At 40.5% G+C, this 16,227-nt stretch overlaps 1 protein-coding gene across 4 annotated transcripts in view; it reads right to left on the bottom strand.

The window, feature by feature from the left end:
* Nucleotides 1-3,746: 3,746 nt before the first annotated feature.
* kif13ba (kinesin family member 13Ba) overlaps nt 3,747-16,227 on the bottom strand; it is a 60,089-nt gene continuing 47,608 nt past the window's right edge. For 2 of the 4 annotated variants that reach the window (XM_061814796.1, XM_061814795.1), the window contains 11 exons: nt 15,026-15,081; nt 14,418-14,542; nt 14,063-14,338; nt 12,883-13,035; nt 12,739-12,816; nt 12,158-12,208; nt 11,050-11,206; nt 10,178-10,308; nt 9,863-9,922; nt 7,914-8,337; nt 3,747-4,778 (listed from right to left, as the gene is read on the bottom strand). In XM_061814796.1, coding sequence (XP_061670780.1) covers nt 4,606-4,778; nt 7,914-8,337; nt 9,863-9,922; nt 10,178-10,308; nt 11,050-11,206; nt 12,158-12,208; nt 12,739-12,816; nt 12,883-13,035; nt 14,063-14,338; nt 14,418-14,542; nt 15,026-15,081 — 1,684 coding nt within the window. In that variant the 3' untranslated portion in view covers nt 3,747-4,605. The remainder of the gene's footprint in view (nt 4,779-7,913; nt 8,338-9,862; nt 9,923-10,177; nt 10,309-11,049; nt 11,207-12,157; nt 12,209-12,738; nt 12,817-12,882; nt 13,036-14,062; nt 14,339-14,417; nt 14,543-15,025; nt 15,082-16,227) is intronic. The other 2 variants (XM_061814797.1, XM_061814798.1) reach the window with 2 other exon arrangements.

Below are 16,227 nucleotides of genomic sequence, written 5' to 3'. Positions count from 1 at the left end.
GCGAGGGCCCATTTCATCGCATTCTTGTTTCATTTTTGCCGTTTGTGGAAGGGTTGAGAAGCACCTCATTTAGTTCCTGATCGTGGCCTTTCCTTTGTGCCATGTGACGATGACGCGTAAAAAAAAAAAAACATTTCAAGTGCAGCAAACTGACAGGACATCTTAAGTCTTGAAAGTTTAAAAACAAAATGGATTTGTACAAGACATTTTCCTTTCAGGGAACATTCTTGTCCAGAGTATACAAATTATAGTACAATTTTTTTTAAACCTTTTCTCGTAAAGTCACACCTCAGTGTACACCCCCCCCCACCTCCCATATTGACTATCCTCGAAATGAACAGATTTGTTTACTCTCAGAATTTATATTATTCTCCTAAAATGACTTTTCCCCTAATATTGAAACACCAAGTAGGCTTTTGAAAAAATGATACAGATCTGGACTTTTTTCCCAGTAATATTACAACTTTAATTTGCGACTTCCTATGTTAGAACATTTTGACAACTCTTTTCAGTGACAATTGGACTGTGAAATTCTGACTTATTTCTTGCAGAATTGCAAGTGTCAATTTTACGACTTTCCATAAAATTATAACTCCTTAAAATGTCTCGTAATGTGACAATTTACACTTTTCTTTCAACTTGCAAATTATAGAATTAGTGACCCTCAATTTGCAACAATTTGTCTTGTGAATTTTAAAATGGGGCTATGATTTATTTCTCATGACTTGACCGTTTTATTTTCATAAAAGTAATTGTCGCCCAATGGAATGTTGCTAAAATGAGATATTGCGTTGACACTTCAAAGGACGGCGTAAATGATATTGTTTAATAAAATGTCGCCCCAGCTACTTGTGCGCTACGGCTGGCTAGCTACGAACATCTGCTTCGCTTCTGGCGTCCGCTCAGCATAAGCTACGACTCTGGCCTCCGTGGCAGCCGACAAGCTACGAAAAAAAAAGGGAATGGGGAAAAGCACCTCGTCATCACGAAGGAAAGACGAGAAATAATAACGCGCCATGCTAATTGCTAAGCTATCGTGACTTAAAGTCACAAACCACAGAAATGTTGTCACATTTCTGACTTTACAATTATTCAAACTTGAATTGTTGTTTTCGTGATTTTGCCACGATTAAGCGCGATCATCCGCGATTTCTTTTTACATTTCAAAGATGTGGGGAGAGGAGGAGGCTGCAGGATATGAAAAGTGCTTCATTCGCAGCAAGTCTCTGCAATGTAGTCAGCCAGCCACCAAGGGGCGAGCGCCAATTAAGGCTTCATGAAGGGCTACCACCCTCCCTGGCCTAAAATCTAGTCATATATCTTATTTTGCAGCTGGCCCTCTCAGCACATCGGTGTGTGACCATAAGGCACTATTAACAAGTCGTCGTAGCAGCTACCTTGACTTCAACTTTTCACCTCGGCTGGCTGCAGTAAAAAAGTAAAAAATAAAAAAAATACTAGAACAGCGAGGGAAATCACGACTGTGGCATTTGCAATTTATTGTAAAAATAATACAGAAACAGGACGCCGTCTGAATCTGAAAATGGAGTACGCAATGTCACCCGAGAACAGGGGGTAAAATTACTGTACTGTATGTAATGAATATTTAGATCATCTTTATTACTCCCACAATTGGGAAATCTGCATCGTTTCAGGAGAAGTAGTGAATACAGAAATTACAAAAATTGCATTCAAGTACATTGCACAAACCAAAAAAAAAAAAAAAACTTTGTGCATAATTGATTCAATTCAGTAATCTTGGTTGGTTTGCAAATTACAGGACTGAGTTTGAATTTTGACTCATCCGTTTTGAGAACTTTTTGACGACAAGGTTGATGCAATAAATACATTAAAAAAAACATTGAAACCATAATTCACTGACACGATGAGAAAATATGTTGTGCAAATGAAAATTATGCAGAATGAAATAATGTAGTACTACAATAACCTCTGCTGTAACGTTTTTGAAAATTTAAATATGCAGAGCAGCCAGAAATGCAGTTTTACTAATAATTGTTTGGGATTTTGGGAATTTTCCTTTTTCGGTATGACACTGATTTTTTTTTTTTAATTTACAACCTGTTTTTCTAAAACAATTGATTTTGTTGTTGTTGTAATATTACAAATTTAATGATGAGCGTGCCCCCCCCACCCGAGTAATATAAATATGTTTTATGAATTACAATTCACTGTCATGAATTTGAATTTTTCTCTAAAATTGACATTTTTGTCTTATCTTGTTGCTGGCAGTTTTCTTCTATTATTCTAAAAGCATGAAACTGTTTTTGGGGCTTCCTTCGAGGTTTTCGTTTTTTCTTAAATGGTCCACAAGCCATATGTTTCCCACCGCTGGTAAAAAAAAAGCTGAGTCGGTTTAAAACTGTGACGATGACGACGACTTCTCATTTCAATTTTTCCTGCTTATGTCTCCCTACCTTTTTTTTTTTTTTAACCAAAATACTTTCCAAAGAACCAACATACACCTCCACATGCGTCATTATTTCCATCAATTCCAAATGTGATCCAACCTCGTTTGACACGTGCGCCAACAACCAACTTGTCACCTTAAATGAACTCTTATTCGCATCAAGACATTTTTTATATTTTTGCTGACTGCACCAAGTTAAAGTGTCAAGATACCAATTTTACTCCACTCAAAAAAAGCATTTGGAGTGTCATAAAAATGTTTTCCTTTTTGTAATATTCCACCTTTAATCTTCAAATAATGCTGCTTTACTCATATTTCATACTTGTACATATTCAGTTTTCTTGTGGGATGACTAATCAGTTATTTTTTATGGTAAAATTCTGACTTACGCCGATTCACGTGTAAAATGTTATTTTACAGTTGTGCTGTTTTACGTTTCCTCGTTCAATGGCTTTATTTATAATTTTTTTGCTGAAGCACTTTTTTTCTTTGAAAATGTGCAAATTGAATTTGCAACTTTTTTTTATTGTCACAATTACATTTATTGTAAGAAATAATTGCTCATGACTGCTACTTTTTTCTTTGTCACTTTCTTCTTCAATACAAGATTTTGATTTTTATGCAGTAACATTGCAACATTTGTCATAAAAAAAAAACTCTTGCAGAATTGCTACATTAATTTACACAACTTTGGTGTAAAGTTCAATGTCTCAATTTTCCAGTAGTTCGACAGTTTCCTTTTTTGGGTGGGTGGGGTGGGCGATCTAAAATAAAATAGCAAGAAGTAGCTCAATGGTTGGACTCGGGTGGCTTGCGGGGCTCACTGATATTCAAGCATCAACATTCCACTTTCCTCTTTGCACTACGCCTCATTCGTCCTCCGTTTTCTAGTGGGGGGGGGGTGCTAATAGCAGCGATGATTCAAGAAAATCATTTGTGCAATTACATTTTGAAAGAAGTAAAAGAAAAAGTAAAAGGCGGCTTCATTAAAAGTGAGGCATGTCTGTACGCTTCAACATAAATAAAAAAATGGGATGATATGTCTCATAACGCACAAAAATCAGGACGACGCTCACACCACCGAGGAGCGTCGTTATTGTCGCTGTTATCGTCATTATGAGGGCCACACTAAGAAGAAAAGAGTTAGAAATGACTGACTCGTCGGAAAATAATCCAAAATCACACCCAACATGAAAAAAATGTCTTTATAGTACAAGTCATGTTCGATTTGGACTAAAATGACCCTTTAACGTCCTGAGGAAAGTCTATATTTACACCTTCTTTAAAAATGTTATGACCATTCTTGTAAACCTAAATATTTATTTGTAATTGTATGCCTTTCCTCTTACTTTTTGGTAAATTTGTAACAATATTTCAATTAATTTATCCTCCTGAATATAGAATAGAATTTTAATAGATGAAGAGCACTATCCCCCCCCCAATTTTATTTCATTCTCAGAATAGTGACTTTTTCCTCTTAAATTGGAAGCTTGTGAAATTATGACCGTTGCAAATAATCATAAAAAATAAGGAATTTAGGAAAGCTTTTTCTGACTTGCTTCAATTCTCTAGACAGTTAACTAATGATTAAATTCTATTCTGATATTTTCCTCAGTGTGGCCCTGATGACTTTTTTTTTTTTTTTTGCACTCTCAGAGGCTTCTTCCTGTGACCAACTGATAGTAATCCGTTATACTCTGTGCGTGTTGACGTCACCCCAACAATTTCGTGAGCTCTCGCAGGTTTTCGGCGGGTTTCCAACATGAAAACCCCCAAACGGCTCGCTGAGCTCGTGTTGCGGCACATCTCCCGCGGTGCAACTTGATCGCTACTGTCAGTCTCTGGAATGTTCATTAAGAAATGCGTGAGCCATCCCCCCCACCACCTCCCACAACAATACTAGGACAGGAAGCTGGTCCTGGCGAAATAAGTCTTTTCAAAATAAAAGATGCACTTACTCAACAGGCTCCATGCGTCATCCTTGACGTCAACACGTAGCTGAAAAGCTGACTTATTGCACACAAACGGGGTAATATGCGCTCGCTCCCGGCCCCGCGGTCCCCGAGACGGCGAAACTGCGAGAGGAATCCTGGCGAGAGATGCAAGAAGGGCCGAAAAGCTGCTTCTTTTCCTGCTTGCGGGAGATTTGGTCCCCAGAATTTTCAGCGTTCCCGGTCTCAGCTGCTCCAGGACTTGCGGTTCTCCCCTCTGATGACGGGAGCGCGGGCGGAGAGTTCGGGGGGTCCTCGCCGACCGTGGCGGGACGTCAGGCGGTCCGGCCGCACCAGGACGCCGTGCCCGGGCCGGCATTGGAAGTAGCGATGGCTGCCCACGCGACCGTCGTGTTTGCCTTGAAGAGAACGAGAGGACGACGTCTGCGCACGTTCGGCTTCACACGCTCGATCGCAGACTGGCAACATTTTTCTTATACTTGAAAGACTTCATTGTCTTTTTTTTGTCAATAGCAAGTGATTAGAAATAGACTATTGTTTTCTTGACAAATTCTCCAAAATTGGGAAAAGGGGAAATCTAGATAATCAGCATCTTAAATTGAGGTTTTTCTTGTGCTTTTACAACTTCAGAGTTGTAAATTAAAACCTTTTTTAGTCTTGGAACCGAATGACAACTAGCGTAGTCTGCTTTTTGCCCTAAATTAGCTGGGGGAAGCTCAAGCACTCCCGCGACCCTTGTGAGGATAAGCGGCTGGGGAAATTGATAACGGAGTCATTTTGTGATTTTTCTTCTTTTTTGATAATCTCAAATTGATCTCAAAGTTCCACTTTTTTTTCCCTTCTCTTAAAATGAATTCTCCTCTTAAATGAATATTTGGCAAAATGGATGTTTTTTTTCTCTGAATATTTTGACTCAGTTGTGAATTGCCAACTGCCCTTTATATTTTTCAAGTTTTGGGTTAATTCTGACTTTTTTGGAACTTTTTGAGACTTAAATTTTATATTTGGCAATACTTATGTCGTAAATTTCAACAAATTTAATGACACTTTGTTAAAGAACTTACCGGAATAAATTTGAAAGAACTAAATTTGTTAAAGAACTCAGGTCAATTCTTAAATGTAAAACTCCTACATTTATGATTAATATCTTAGATGTACATCTTTTGTTCCCATCTTTTACTTCAGACTTTTTTTCCCCATTTTCTTTTACTTTTATAGAAATTGTATGATTAAAATTTTTAAAATTAATTTTAAGTCAAAAAGTTTTTCTTCCCTGAATTTTCAATTTGTCCAAATTTTGATTTTATTCAGCCACTGACTATCTTCAGATTTTTACCTCCTGATTTGAGGCCTAATAATGAATTTTTGAACAAACGGTCAAATTTTTCACTTAATTCCTGTAGATTTTTAGTTCTTTTTCTTAGATTTTTAAAACGCAATTATCCTATACATTACTCGCTGCATACGCATATATGTACAGTTGAAGCCAGACGTTTACATACACTGTGCAAAAACACATTTCAGTTTTTTGTCTCACTGTCTGAAGGCAAATCAGACTAAACCTCACGTGTTTCAGGTCAGTCAGAATCATCACAATTATTGTTGTTAAAATGGTACAATAATGGACGTCGCAATTGTTCAGCTGGTAAAGCATTGGCCTCACAGTTCTGAAGTCCCGGGTTCAATCCCGGACCTGCCTGTGTGGAGTTTGCCTGTTCTCCCCGTACCTGCGTGGGTTTTCTCCAGGTACTCCGATTTCCTCCCACATCCCAAAAACATGCAACATTAATTGGGCACTCTAAATTGCCCCTAGATATGATTGTGAGTGCAACTGGTTGTTAGTCTCTATGTGCCCTGCAATTGGCTGGCAACCAGTTCAGGGTTTAGCCCGCTTCCTGCCGGTTGACTGCTGGGAGGGGTCCAGCACTCCCCACGACCCTTGTGAGGATAAGCGGCAAAAAAAAATGGATGGATGGGTACAAGAATGATGCCGAATTTCTTAGAGGAATTTTACATTATTTTCTTTGAAGTTCAAAGTTTACATACATTTCCTTCCTATCTTTTCCTTTGAAGTGCATGACTTGACTCAAAACGTTTTCCGCCGGAATCCTGGCTCATTCCTCCTGACAGAACTGGTGTAACTGAGTCAGCCCATTTGGTTGCTTTGCTCCCACACGTCTTTTCAGATCTGACCACAAAGTTTCGATGAGATTTAGATCAGGACGAAGCGATGGCCACTCCAACACAATGACTTTCTCTGTACGATTGGGGTCGTCTATTTGGTAGACCCATTTGCACCCAATTTTTAGCATGCTGGCTGATGTCTTGGGATGTTGCCTTAATCTCTCCATGTAATCTCTTTTGATGATGCCGCCTATTTTATGAAGAGCTCCAGTTCCTGCTCCAGCAAAACAGCCCCACAACATAATGCCGCCACTTCCATGCTTCACAGTTGCGGAGTGCCACAATACTTTTTTTCTCTTGGTTTTCTGCCCGATTTCCCCATCATTTCAAACGAGGAACAAAGAAGCAGAGTGTTTGAGGTGTGACCTTAAATGAATCCCCAGGTGTGCTGGGAATTCACTCACACGTCAGTTAACCCATCGGGACCTTCAAAGCCATGAGACCACCATCTGGGCTTCCCCGTGTTCTTGAAAGGTCTACTGACAGGGAAGACAATACGTCTATACAGAGCTGAACCTGTGGCTGAAAATAATGTTCAATATTCGGATGGTTCTTTGGATGGAATGACGCGGAGTCTGACGAGCGAGCGTATTCCTCCGTCTTTCCCATCAACCGATAAGGCTAATTCTTCATCAGATGAGGATAAATCCGAGAAATCAGTGCTGGCCATAATTGTGTCCCATCGTAATCGAGCCTTTGTTTGCACGCCTATTACGTCACATGCGTGCAATTAGGTCATGTGACTCGCCAAAATGCCGGCGCCCATGAAAATTCGTAATTGCCGATAAAAAATCTTCTCAAAAAAACATTAAATGAGAGAGGATTAACATCACATTTTCAAGATACAGTACATATGACATGACCTATTGAATACATTGTTAATCCAAACCACCGGAATTTCCCTTTGAAGACAGTACTTTTTGACCTCAAAGAAAGAATATAGAATTCTCTCAAATTCTCTTTCGCATTATAATTGCTTATTTTGGTAATCCTGACTGACCTGAAACAGGAGAAGTTTAGTCTGCTCTTTTCTATACCTGTGTACAAGAATTGCACTGTAATGAGTGTCTTGGGCCACAAAACAAACCTTAAATAAACATTTTATACAGTATAGTAGTAGGGGGTGCATATGGCCTAGTAAAGAAAACAAAACATCGGCTGTATTGGAGAACCCCCTGCCCATATTAGTCAGTTCTATCGAGGTTCTTTTTCTAGAATTTTAATATTTCAACTACTTTTGTGCTATAATTTCATGACTTCATTCTAATAAAAGTTCAACTTTATAATTTTACACCTGGAGTCTCGACTTTCTTTGATTGAATGTTCCGGTGGCGCCGCTCCGGGCTTACCTGTGGGGGAGTCCAGCTCCACGCCCACCCACACGCCTTCGGCAAAGTGCGTGGATCCCACATAGCGCACGGTGCCCGCCTTCCCGCTCCCGACGGCCACGGGGGCACCGTCCGTCAGCCAGGCGGGCACAGTGGGGTCGTCGGGCGGCTTCTGTTCAGAGAGGAAGTGGCGTGCGGTCACGCCGTCGTGATTTGGAGCTAGCGCGGCGTCCGCGGCGAGGAGGAGGGAGGAGGATGAGGAAGAGGGGTGCAGGACGTCGGACAGGTTCGCCGTAGAGACGCTGGCCGAGAAGTAGCCACTGGACGACTGGCTGAGCGGGCTGAGGAGAGCGCTATCATGCGGGTCATGCACGGGAAGAGGGGGGGCTTCGGTCGGGTCAGGCCGCCGCTCTCTGGCAGGCGCTGGTGGGAGGCGCGCGACCTGCTGGCGGCCGAAAACACAAAACCGGCGTCAACAAACGCACACGCACACACACAGGGTGTCCCCAAAAAATTTATACACACTTTAAATAATATTTGTAAATTCTTTTACACGTTAAAAATTATTCAAATCATAATACACACCAAGTTTACAATTATTTAAAGTGTGTATACATTTTTTGGGACACCCTGTACACACACGCACACACTCAAATCTACTTTTCACCATTACCTTTTTTACTTGTAAATGTAAAACTTTTCTATAATTTAAAAATAATTTACATATTTTTTCCCAAATTTTAATCCTTTCTATAAAAGTAAAAACTAATAATTAATTAAAAATGTAATTTATTGAATTCTAAATTAACTTTTCCTTTAAATTGTATGTTCACGTATTTTTTTAGCAAATACTTTTTTTGTGAAAATGTATAAATTGTCAAATTAAAGTATTTCCAATTCAGAAAATAAAAGCTATTTCACTTATTTTTCTGGTAATTTCATGAAATTCTTTCCAATACATAACATTTTATCTTATCAACAATCCTTGTAAATTTAGAAATCAGCATGCACTTTTTTTCCTCCTTTACAAATATTTTCTTAGGTCCAACTCTTTTCCAAGCAAATACGTCTTGATTCTTGAACATAAAAAAAAAAAAAAAAAAAATATGAATAATTTTATGACTGAACTCAAAGTAAGTTTCTTGTACTTTTATGACTATTCTCAAACCTTTGTTTTTCTTCCAATATTATATGATCCTAGAAGCTAAGTTGTCTGGTCTGGGGCTTCATGTCCCTGGTAGGGTCATGCAAAGATAATCAAAGACCCCTTATGACGACAATAGAGAAAGACTTCCTCCGGCTTCGGGAAAATTCTGGTCTACCATCCGCTGTCTCGAGAGGCCGAAGCACAGTACCATCAACACTGTGGATAGTGCAAATGTGGGACTGCTGAATAGTTTGAAGACCTCATTTCCACTGAGACACATTCCCATGAGGAAGCAGAGTCTGGGTTTTCTGAGGTGGGCTCTCCTATCCTTGCAGTTGAGGTCACCGAAAGCTCTGGGAGTGGATGAGATTTGCCCGGAGTTCCTAAGGGCTCTGGATTTTGTGGGTCTGTACGGATTGAAACGGGTCTCCAAAATTGCATGGACATTGGGGACGGGTTGATTGGCAGACCAGGGTGGTGGTCTCCAAGTGGCTGGGAATAAAACCAGCACCTCCAAATCTGAGGACTATAACTATTACAGCAAATTTTCTTAGATTTTTTTTTTTTTAATTTAAAATGATATGCTTCAAATGTACAAGGATTTGGACAATTCTCAAAGTTTTTCTTTTTCATAACGGTGCCACTGTTCTCATTGAACTAAACTTTGTAATTGTAAATGTAATTGTAAAAGTCAACTTTTTTCTTTAAAAAAAAAAATATTTACCAATGCAGGTAAAAAAGTTTCACACAAAATGTCAACTTCAACTGAAAAAGAGTGTGGCGATATCAGAAAAATGTGAAGTGAGAAGAAGCACACGCTCACCGTGTCCACCTTGACTTTGTACTCTTCGCCCCCTGGTGGCGACATGATGCGGGGCATGTGCTGTGAAAAGAACACAGACAAATCTCAGATTGGCAGGCTAGCAGAAGCGTTCTGAAACTTTTTAAGTACAGGGACTCCTTACAGACAATACATTTGTGTTTTTAAAAAATCTCGCTGGAAAAACTCAACCTAGTAGCTGTGTTATTGCTCAGGCCAAAGAATTAATATAACTTTGCCGCCATATTAGCACTGAGGAACTAAATTGAAAAAAAATCTCGCGGAGGAGGAGAAAGCACGGCTGCCTTCTTTGCTCACCTGTTGGCTCTGCGGCGATGGCCTCAGCTCCTTCTTGTCGTCGCGTGCCGGAAACAAAGACTTGAGCAGTTTGGGCATCTGCGGAACTAGCGCCTTCACTGAAAGATAAGACGCAGCAAGTCCTGAACGACCTGAGGGGGGACGGGGAGAAGGAGGAAGAGGAAGGAGGCAAGGAATCGAGGAGGCAGAGGAGGTTTGAAAGATTAGGTTGAGAAGTTGAAGAATGTGGCAAAAAGTCGAGATGAAAAAGCAAGTGGGAACAATGAAATTGCAGATTTGGGGTTTAATGTGACTGGGGGACAGAATCTTCAGTCAACAACACTTGGAAAAATTTAATCCAACACCAGTGAAGGGGAACAACTCTGAATTGGAACCGGCATCATGTGAGATTTTGTCATTTATATGGTGACGCTTATTCCAGAACAGTCACATGGCTCAATAGGGACAAGGAGGAGAGGAAAAGAAAAAAAGATGGACAAAAAAAAGAGAAAAACAGATAAGCAGTGCAAGGAAGAACAGAGAGGAGAGAAGAGAAGAAGGTGAGAAGATGGTGACACGGACGAGGACGGTGAACAGGACAAAGTGGAAGGTCAGGGTAAGAAGTGGAGAAAGGAAGGTAAGTTGGTGATGGAGAAGAAAATGAGAAAAGACGAAAGAGAATGTTGGTGAAGGGCAACAAAAGGCAGAAAAGAATAAGTTGATGAGAAAAAATGTAACTTCCAAAAAGAGGACGGTGACATTTGAAGTCAGGATTACATGTCATTTGGAAAGGTTATTACAGCCTTCACTGAGAAGCCCCCCTCAGCAACAGAAGAAGATGATGAAGACAGAACAATGATGGCGTGGAGGTGCCTAAAGCCATGCAGGTTTACCTTGCTCTGGCTCCTGGTGGTGTGGCGGCGAGGTGACAGCGCCCGAGGAGGGCGGCGACGACGAGGGGCAGTAGGTGGAGGGGGATGAGGCTGGCCGGGGGAGCGTGCGATGATACGCAGAGGGCATGAAGATGTCCTGCTGACTCTCCCAACGACCCTGAATGTCACGCATGCAAGAAGGTTATACTTCTAAGAGCATGAGACTTCAGCTCAGTGACCATTTATCTCTGAGAGGGGCTATTTTTGTTGTTGTTAAGCGCCTACATTGGATTTTTATGACAGACAGATGGTAAAGGTAGATTGTGGATGAGCTTGAAAAAAATGCAGCCCACACGATGCTGCTCTCTTTGCGCAGAAATCTGCTCATCAATCGCTAGAACTCCTATCATGAGGGCCATGTCAATAAAATGCATGGAAATGTCGCAAACGTACCTCAATGATGGAATGGGCACCAAAAAGGCCTTGGGCTACTCTTTGGAAGGATCTGATATTGTGATGCGGAAAAACATCTGGACCATTCTCTGCCCGTATTGCGCCAGTAAACAACAGCGGCCAATTCTGATACTAACAGACCTTGTCAAAGCCAGTTTAAGTGGCAAATGGAAGCTATTTTTGGACACATGCACTGTCTAGAGAGGGTCTGTTTTATGGGAGCTCTGTTAAATCCGGGTGCATTTTACAGGTCAGTCACCAAATCGCTTGGGCACTTTTTACAGATGTTCCTCAGTATTTTTAACTTTTAATAAATTTACAAAAATCTAAAAGGCAACAACGAGACAGCGTCTGCAAAGCATCTTCTTAATACAAGTGAATTTATTTTACCTTAGATGCATGTAGCTTTAATACATAGTTCAGCTCCGCATAACTTGAGATGCTTATACAGTTAATGAAGGTTTTATATTGGAAATAGTTTGACTCTGAAAGAGAAATTAATTTTTCCCCTATGGAAATGATTTTTGAGCAGTTATTTAGTGGCAAAAGAGTCAAAATATTTGAAACAGCTTCAAATCATTATAAACTACATCACTACACTACAAGCATTGTTAAATGAATAAGAAAGTCACTGTAGTCAATCTGATTAGATTGTGCAGGTGTGTGCGCATGTTACCTTGTCTTCAAGCAAGCAGGTGGTGGACAAGTCCTGTCTGCTTCCAGACAGCTGAGGATGGACAAAACCATCAAGTTAATCATATCAACATTTATATGAAAATAAAGTGGCTAAGTCGAATATTCATGTTGTTATTCTTCCTGGTAGTTAGTTAGTGTTGTCAGCGACAAATGCCTTACTGGGACTTCAGAGAGTGAAACTACTGCTGAAGTTGCAGACTGTGTAGATTCTGCGTTGCTGTCTCAAGCAGTTTCCAACTATTCTTGTAATTTTGCAAATGTTATACCTGTCATTGTATGATTTCATTCTCATCAAGCCAAATACTTTTTCTCCTGATATAACTTTCACTGTAAATCGAGAACTTTTTTTGCTAACGTTTTGTGACTTTTGACCTTTTTTTTTTTCCCCTCTGAGGAATACATCATTTAAATGTTCTTTTGAATTTAACATTTTTCTTCTTCATAATTGTTATAATCCAGCAACTTCTCTTTTTTTAGTTTTGATTTTAAAATTCTCAACTTTATTTGTTTACAATTATGAGAAATGGTGAAATCCTGGAAAACTTTCAACTTGACATTTACCCTGTTAACAGATGGAGAACTGAGACTCCGCCGGTTGCTTCTTCCTCTTGCAGCGAGTTGCTCCTTCACTGTCACCTCCTTGAACACAGACATGTGTCAGACGACCAGCTGAGGTGTCGTGAGGCGATAAGGTCCAGTCTTTACCTGTCTGAGTCGGTCCAGGGTGAGGATGTTCTCTAGACTGAGGACACTGCGCAGGTACTTCTCGATGGCGGCTTCGTCGTCGGCCGACTCCCTGCTGTGAGCACTGGCGGCGAGGCGGGCCAGCATCTCTCGGTCTTCTGATCCGGGAGCATCCTGACGAGGGGTGGAAAAACACATTCAATTATCTCCCTAGAAAATGCACAGTGTCTCCTCGACTGTAGAACTTCTCAAAATGAGATTCACGAACTGTGGCTTGGGGGTCCGCTAAACAAGTTGCATTACAGTAAATAATTTTCTTATCTTTCAGGTAAGCGCAAATGAGACCGGCATGCCAATAAAACAAACCAATCCGTTAAGTACAGTGCCGGGAAAATGTACTGGCCTCCTTCCCAAATTCGTACATTTTACGGTTTGCACACTTTAATTTAATCAAATAAAAGTATATAACAGAACTGTAACCCAAACGAATTCAACAAGGTGTTTTTAATATGATAATTGCATCTGTTAAGGGGGTAAAAAAAAACACCTTTTCCAAGTTACCTGGCTCTGCGGTGATATTTTGACCCTCTCTTCCTTGCAATTACTTTTTCACAAAGGTCAAGATGACTTCAAACATTTTTTCCCTCAATAAATGAAATCACCATGTAAAAACTGCTTTTTGAGTTCAAACTCACACCTGCGGGAAATGTAGACACTTCAATAGACCTACCACGTATGTCTTTGGGATGTGGGAGCAAAACAGTGCCTGAAAAAAACCCACACAGGCACATGGAGAAGACGCAAACTTCTCACAGGCGACGCCAGGATTTGAACCCTCAGAACTGAGACACATGTGGTCACCAATCGTTCACCGTGCTGTTTTTTTTCACATTTTTTCCAAAATTTAAGGTGTAATGAGAATAAAGTAGTTTTGAAATTCGTACATTAAACTGTGGATTTCTTCCCTGGTTAAATATTGTGTAGTATTACAACAGTATGGCAACTTTTTTCCCCCCTAGTCATTACATTTTTTTTTCTCTTTTCAACATTTCAATTCCAATGAAATTTTGGGGCAGTCATGGTAATTGGCGGTAACCAGTACATGGTGATTATGTTTAAATGATTCCAGACTTATGAGGTTGTTCTTGGAAAAATGTCACCAATATACCCAAAAGGTTTAAGAAGGTGGTGTGTGTCTTACTCCTGGGATGTTGGAGACCACCTCAAAGGTGACACCACATCCAGGGATGGTGCTGCGCGTGGACATCCTCCTGAGGAAGTTGTGGGCGAAGCCCTGGCGCCCGGGGTTGACATTGACGCAAATTCTTTTCCTCAGCACCAGCTGCATGTCTGCCGGGTGGCTGAGCTGCACGACCACGCGCACCGTGAGGTAGACCCGGTTGTCGGGCCAAGCTCCCCCGCGGCTCAGCTGCGGACACTCGTGGACTGTGGAGTCCCACGACGCCTCCGCTTTTACCTGAGAGCCAGCAGAAGCGATATTAAGAGTGGACTCTGATGGAAACAAGACAGATACGGTCATTCCAGGTCTTCTTTACTTCGCCGTCGTAGTGCTTGACAATCTGCAGGTCGAAGAAGTCATCCTCGTCTTCACCGCTCAGTGTGGCGTCCCAGCCTCCCGCGTCGGGAACCTCAAACTGGTCCTGAGAGCTCAGGTCGTCAGCTGGACGTACAAAAAAAGTAAATATAAATGACACCAAGTGACAAGTCTTCGGTTGGTAATAATACATTAGTCAATTGCCTTTGAAGTCATTAAAAAAAACTCATTCCATAACTACTCATTCTGCCAGCAGTATTGTACCTCTACAAGCCCATTTTGGCCCACAGGCCGTATGTTTGACGCCACTATCCATCGGAAAAATGACTGCTCTAGAAACTCAGTTAGGATCATGTGGTAACACTACACGCTGCAATTCATCAGAGATTGTTGATGTCCTTTAGTCCTGCCATTTTGGTTAGCAACAGAGTTCCAATGGGCTGATCAGTTAATCCTTTAAAGTTCGAATATATCTGCAAGGTAAGATAATTACGATCGTATACATAATTAAGGAGGGGGGTGTATATATTAAGTGGATGACTGCAAGATATTGGGGGACTGTATAGGGATTCAATAATTATTTGATATCCCAGCAAAACTATGACATACGTTTAAGGTTGAGGAAGAGGACCGGAATGTGAGTCTCCATGCCCGGAAGTGGAACCCTAAAGACAAACACACAAGTTCATTAACAACAACAGCAGCATTCATCAAATCAATACCTTTCGTCAAAATTATTTTTTTCCACATTTGACACCATGTTCAAAGGTTTAGTAAAATTCCCAGAGCCAACTTATAAGACCATGAAATGGCTAAAAATGTTTGACCTGTTGTTTATAGTGCTATTCCATCTTTTCGAATTCTTCAATTTCTGCATAGTTTCTCCACTTTAGGTTGAAACAAATAGAGACAACTATAACCTAAGTGATTCTCTGTGGAGATATTTAAGCCCACTCTTTGCAGAATTATTTGAATTAAGCAAAAATTTAGCGTTTTGGAGCATAAACGGCCTTTATAAGGTCATGGCACAACATTCCAATAGGATTCAAGTGTCAATTTTTAAATGAGGCCAATCCAAAACCTTCCTTTTCTTTTGTTAAGCCATTTAGAAGTTGACTTGCTGGTGTGTTTTGGACTGTTTACCCTGCTGTTGAACCAAAGAAGGGCCAAAGTTCAAGGTCACAGACTGATGATGTAATTTTTATCCAGTTTCTCTCTCTCATTGTTCTGTCAAATGCACTGACCTTAACTGAGGCAAGGGAGGCATGCAGTTCTTTAGAAATTGTCCTGAATTACTTTGTGGGTTCCTGGATAAATCATTACTGTTCTCTTGGGGTAATCATTATAGGCCAGCCAGTCCTGGGAAGGTTCACCACTGTTCCGTAATTTCTCCATTTGAGGACAATTACTCTCCCCATGGATCCTTGGACTCCTAAAGCTTTAGAAATAGCTTTTGAAAATCTTTCCAGACTGAAAGACAAGTATTTCTATATATTCTAATATATGTATTATATTTTTATATCATTATATTATATTATCTTAGACCAAAGAGAAGGTTTATGGATGTGGTGAGGGAAGACATGAGGGCAGTTGGGGTTAGAGAGGAAGATGCAGGAGATAGGCTAAGATGGCAAAAGATGACACGCTGTGGCGACCCCTAACGGGACAAGCCGAAAGGAAAAGAAGAAGATTATATTATATTATCTTGTTGCAGCTTGTTTAATCATTTGTTAGGAAAATCTGTTTCAGTGATTTCTTGATGGATTCACAGGGGAGGAATTACTTTTTCACACTTTGAATATTTGTTTTTT

This window comes from Syngnathoides biaculeatus, chromosome 3 (assembly GCF_019802595.1).
Source record: "Syngnathoides biaculeatus isolate LvHL_M chromosome 3, ASM1980259v1, whole genome shotgun sequence".
NCBI classification, from domain to species: Eukaryota; Metazoa; Chordata; class Actinopteri; order Syngnathiformes; family Syngnathidae; genus Syngnathoides; species Syngnathoides biaculeatus.
This window is presented reverse-complemented; position numbering and strand designations above follow the sequence as displayed.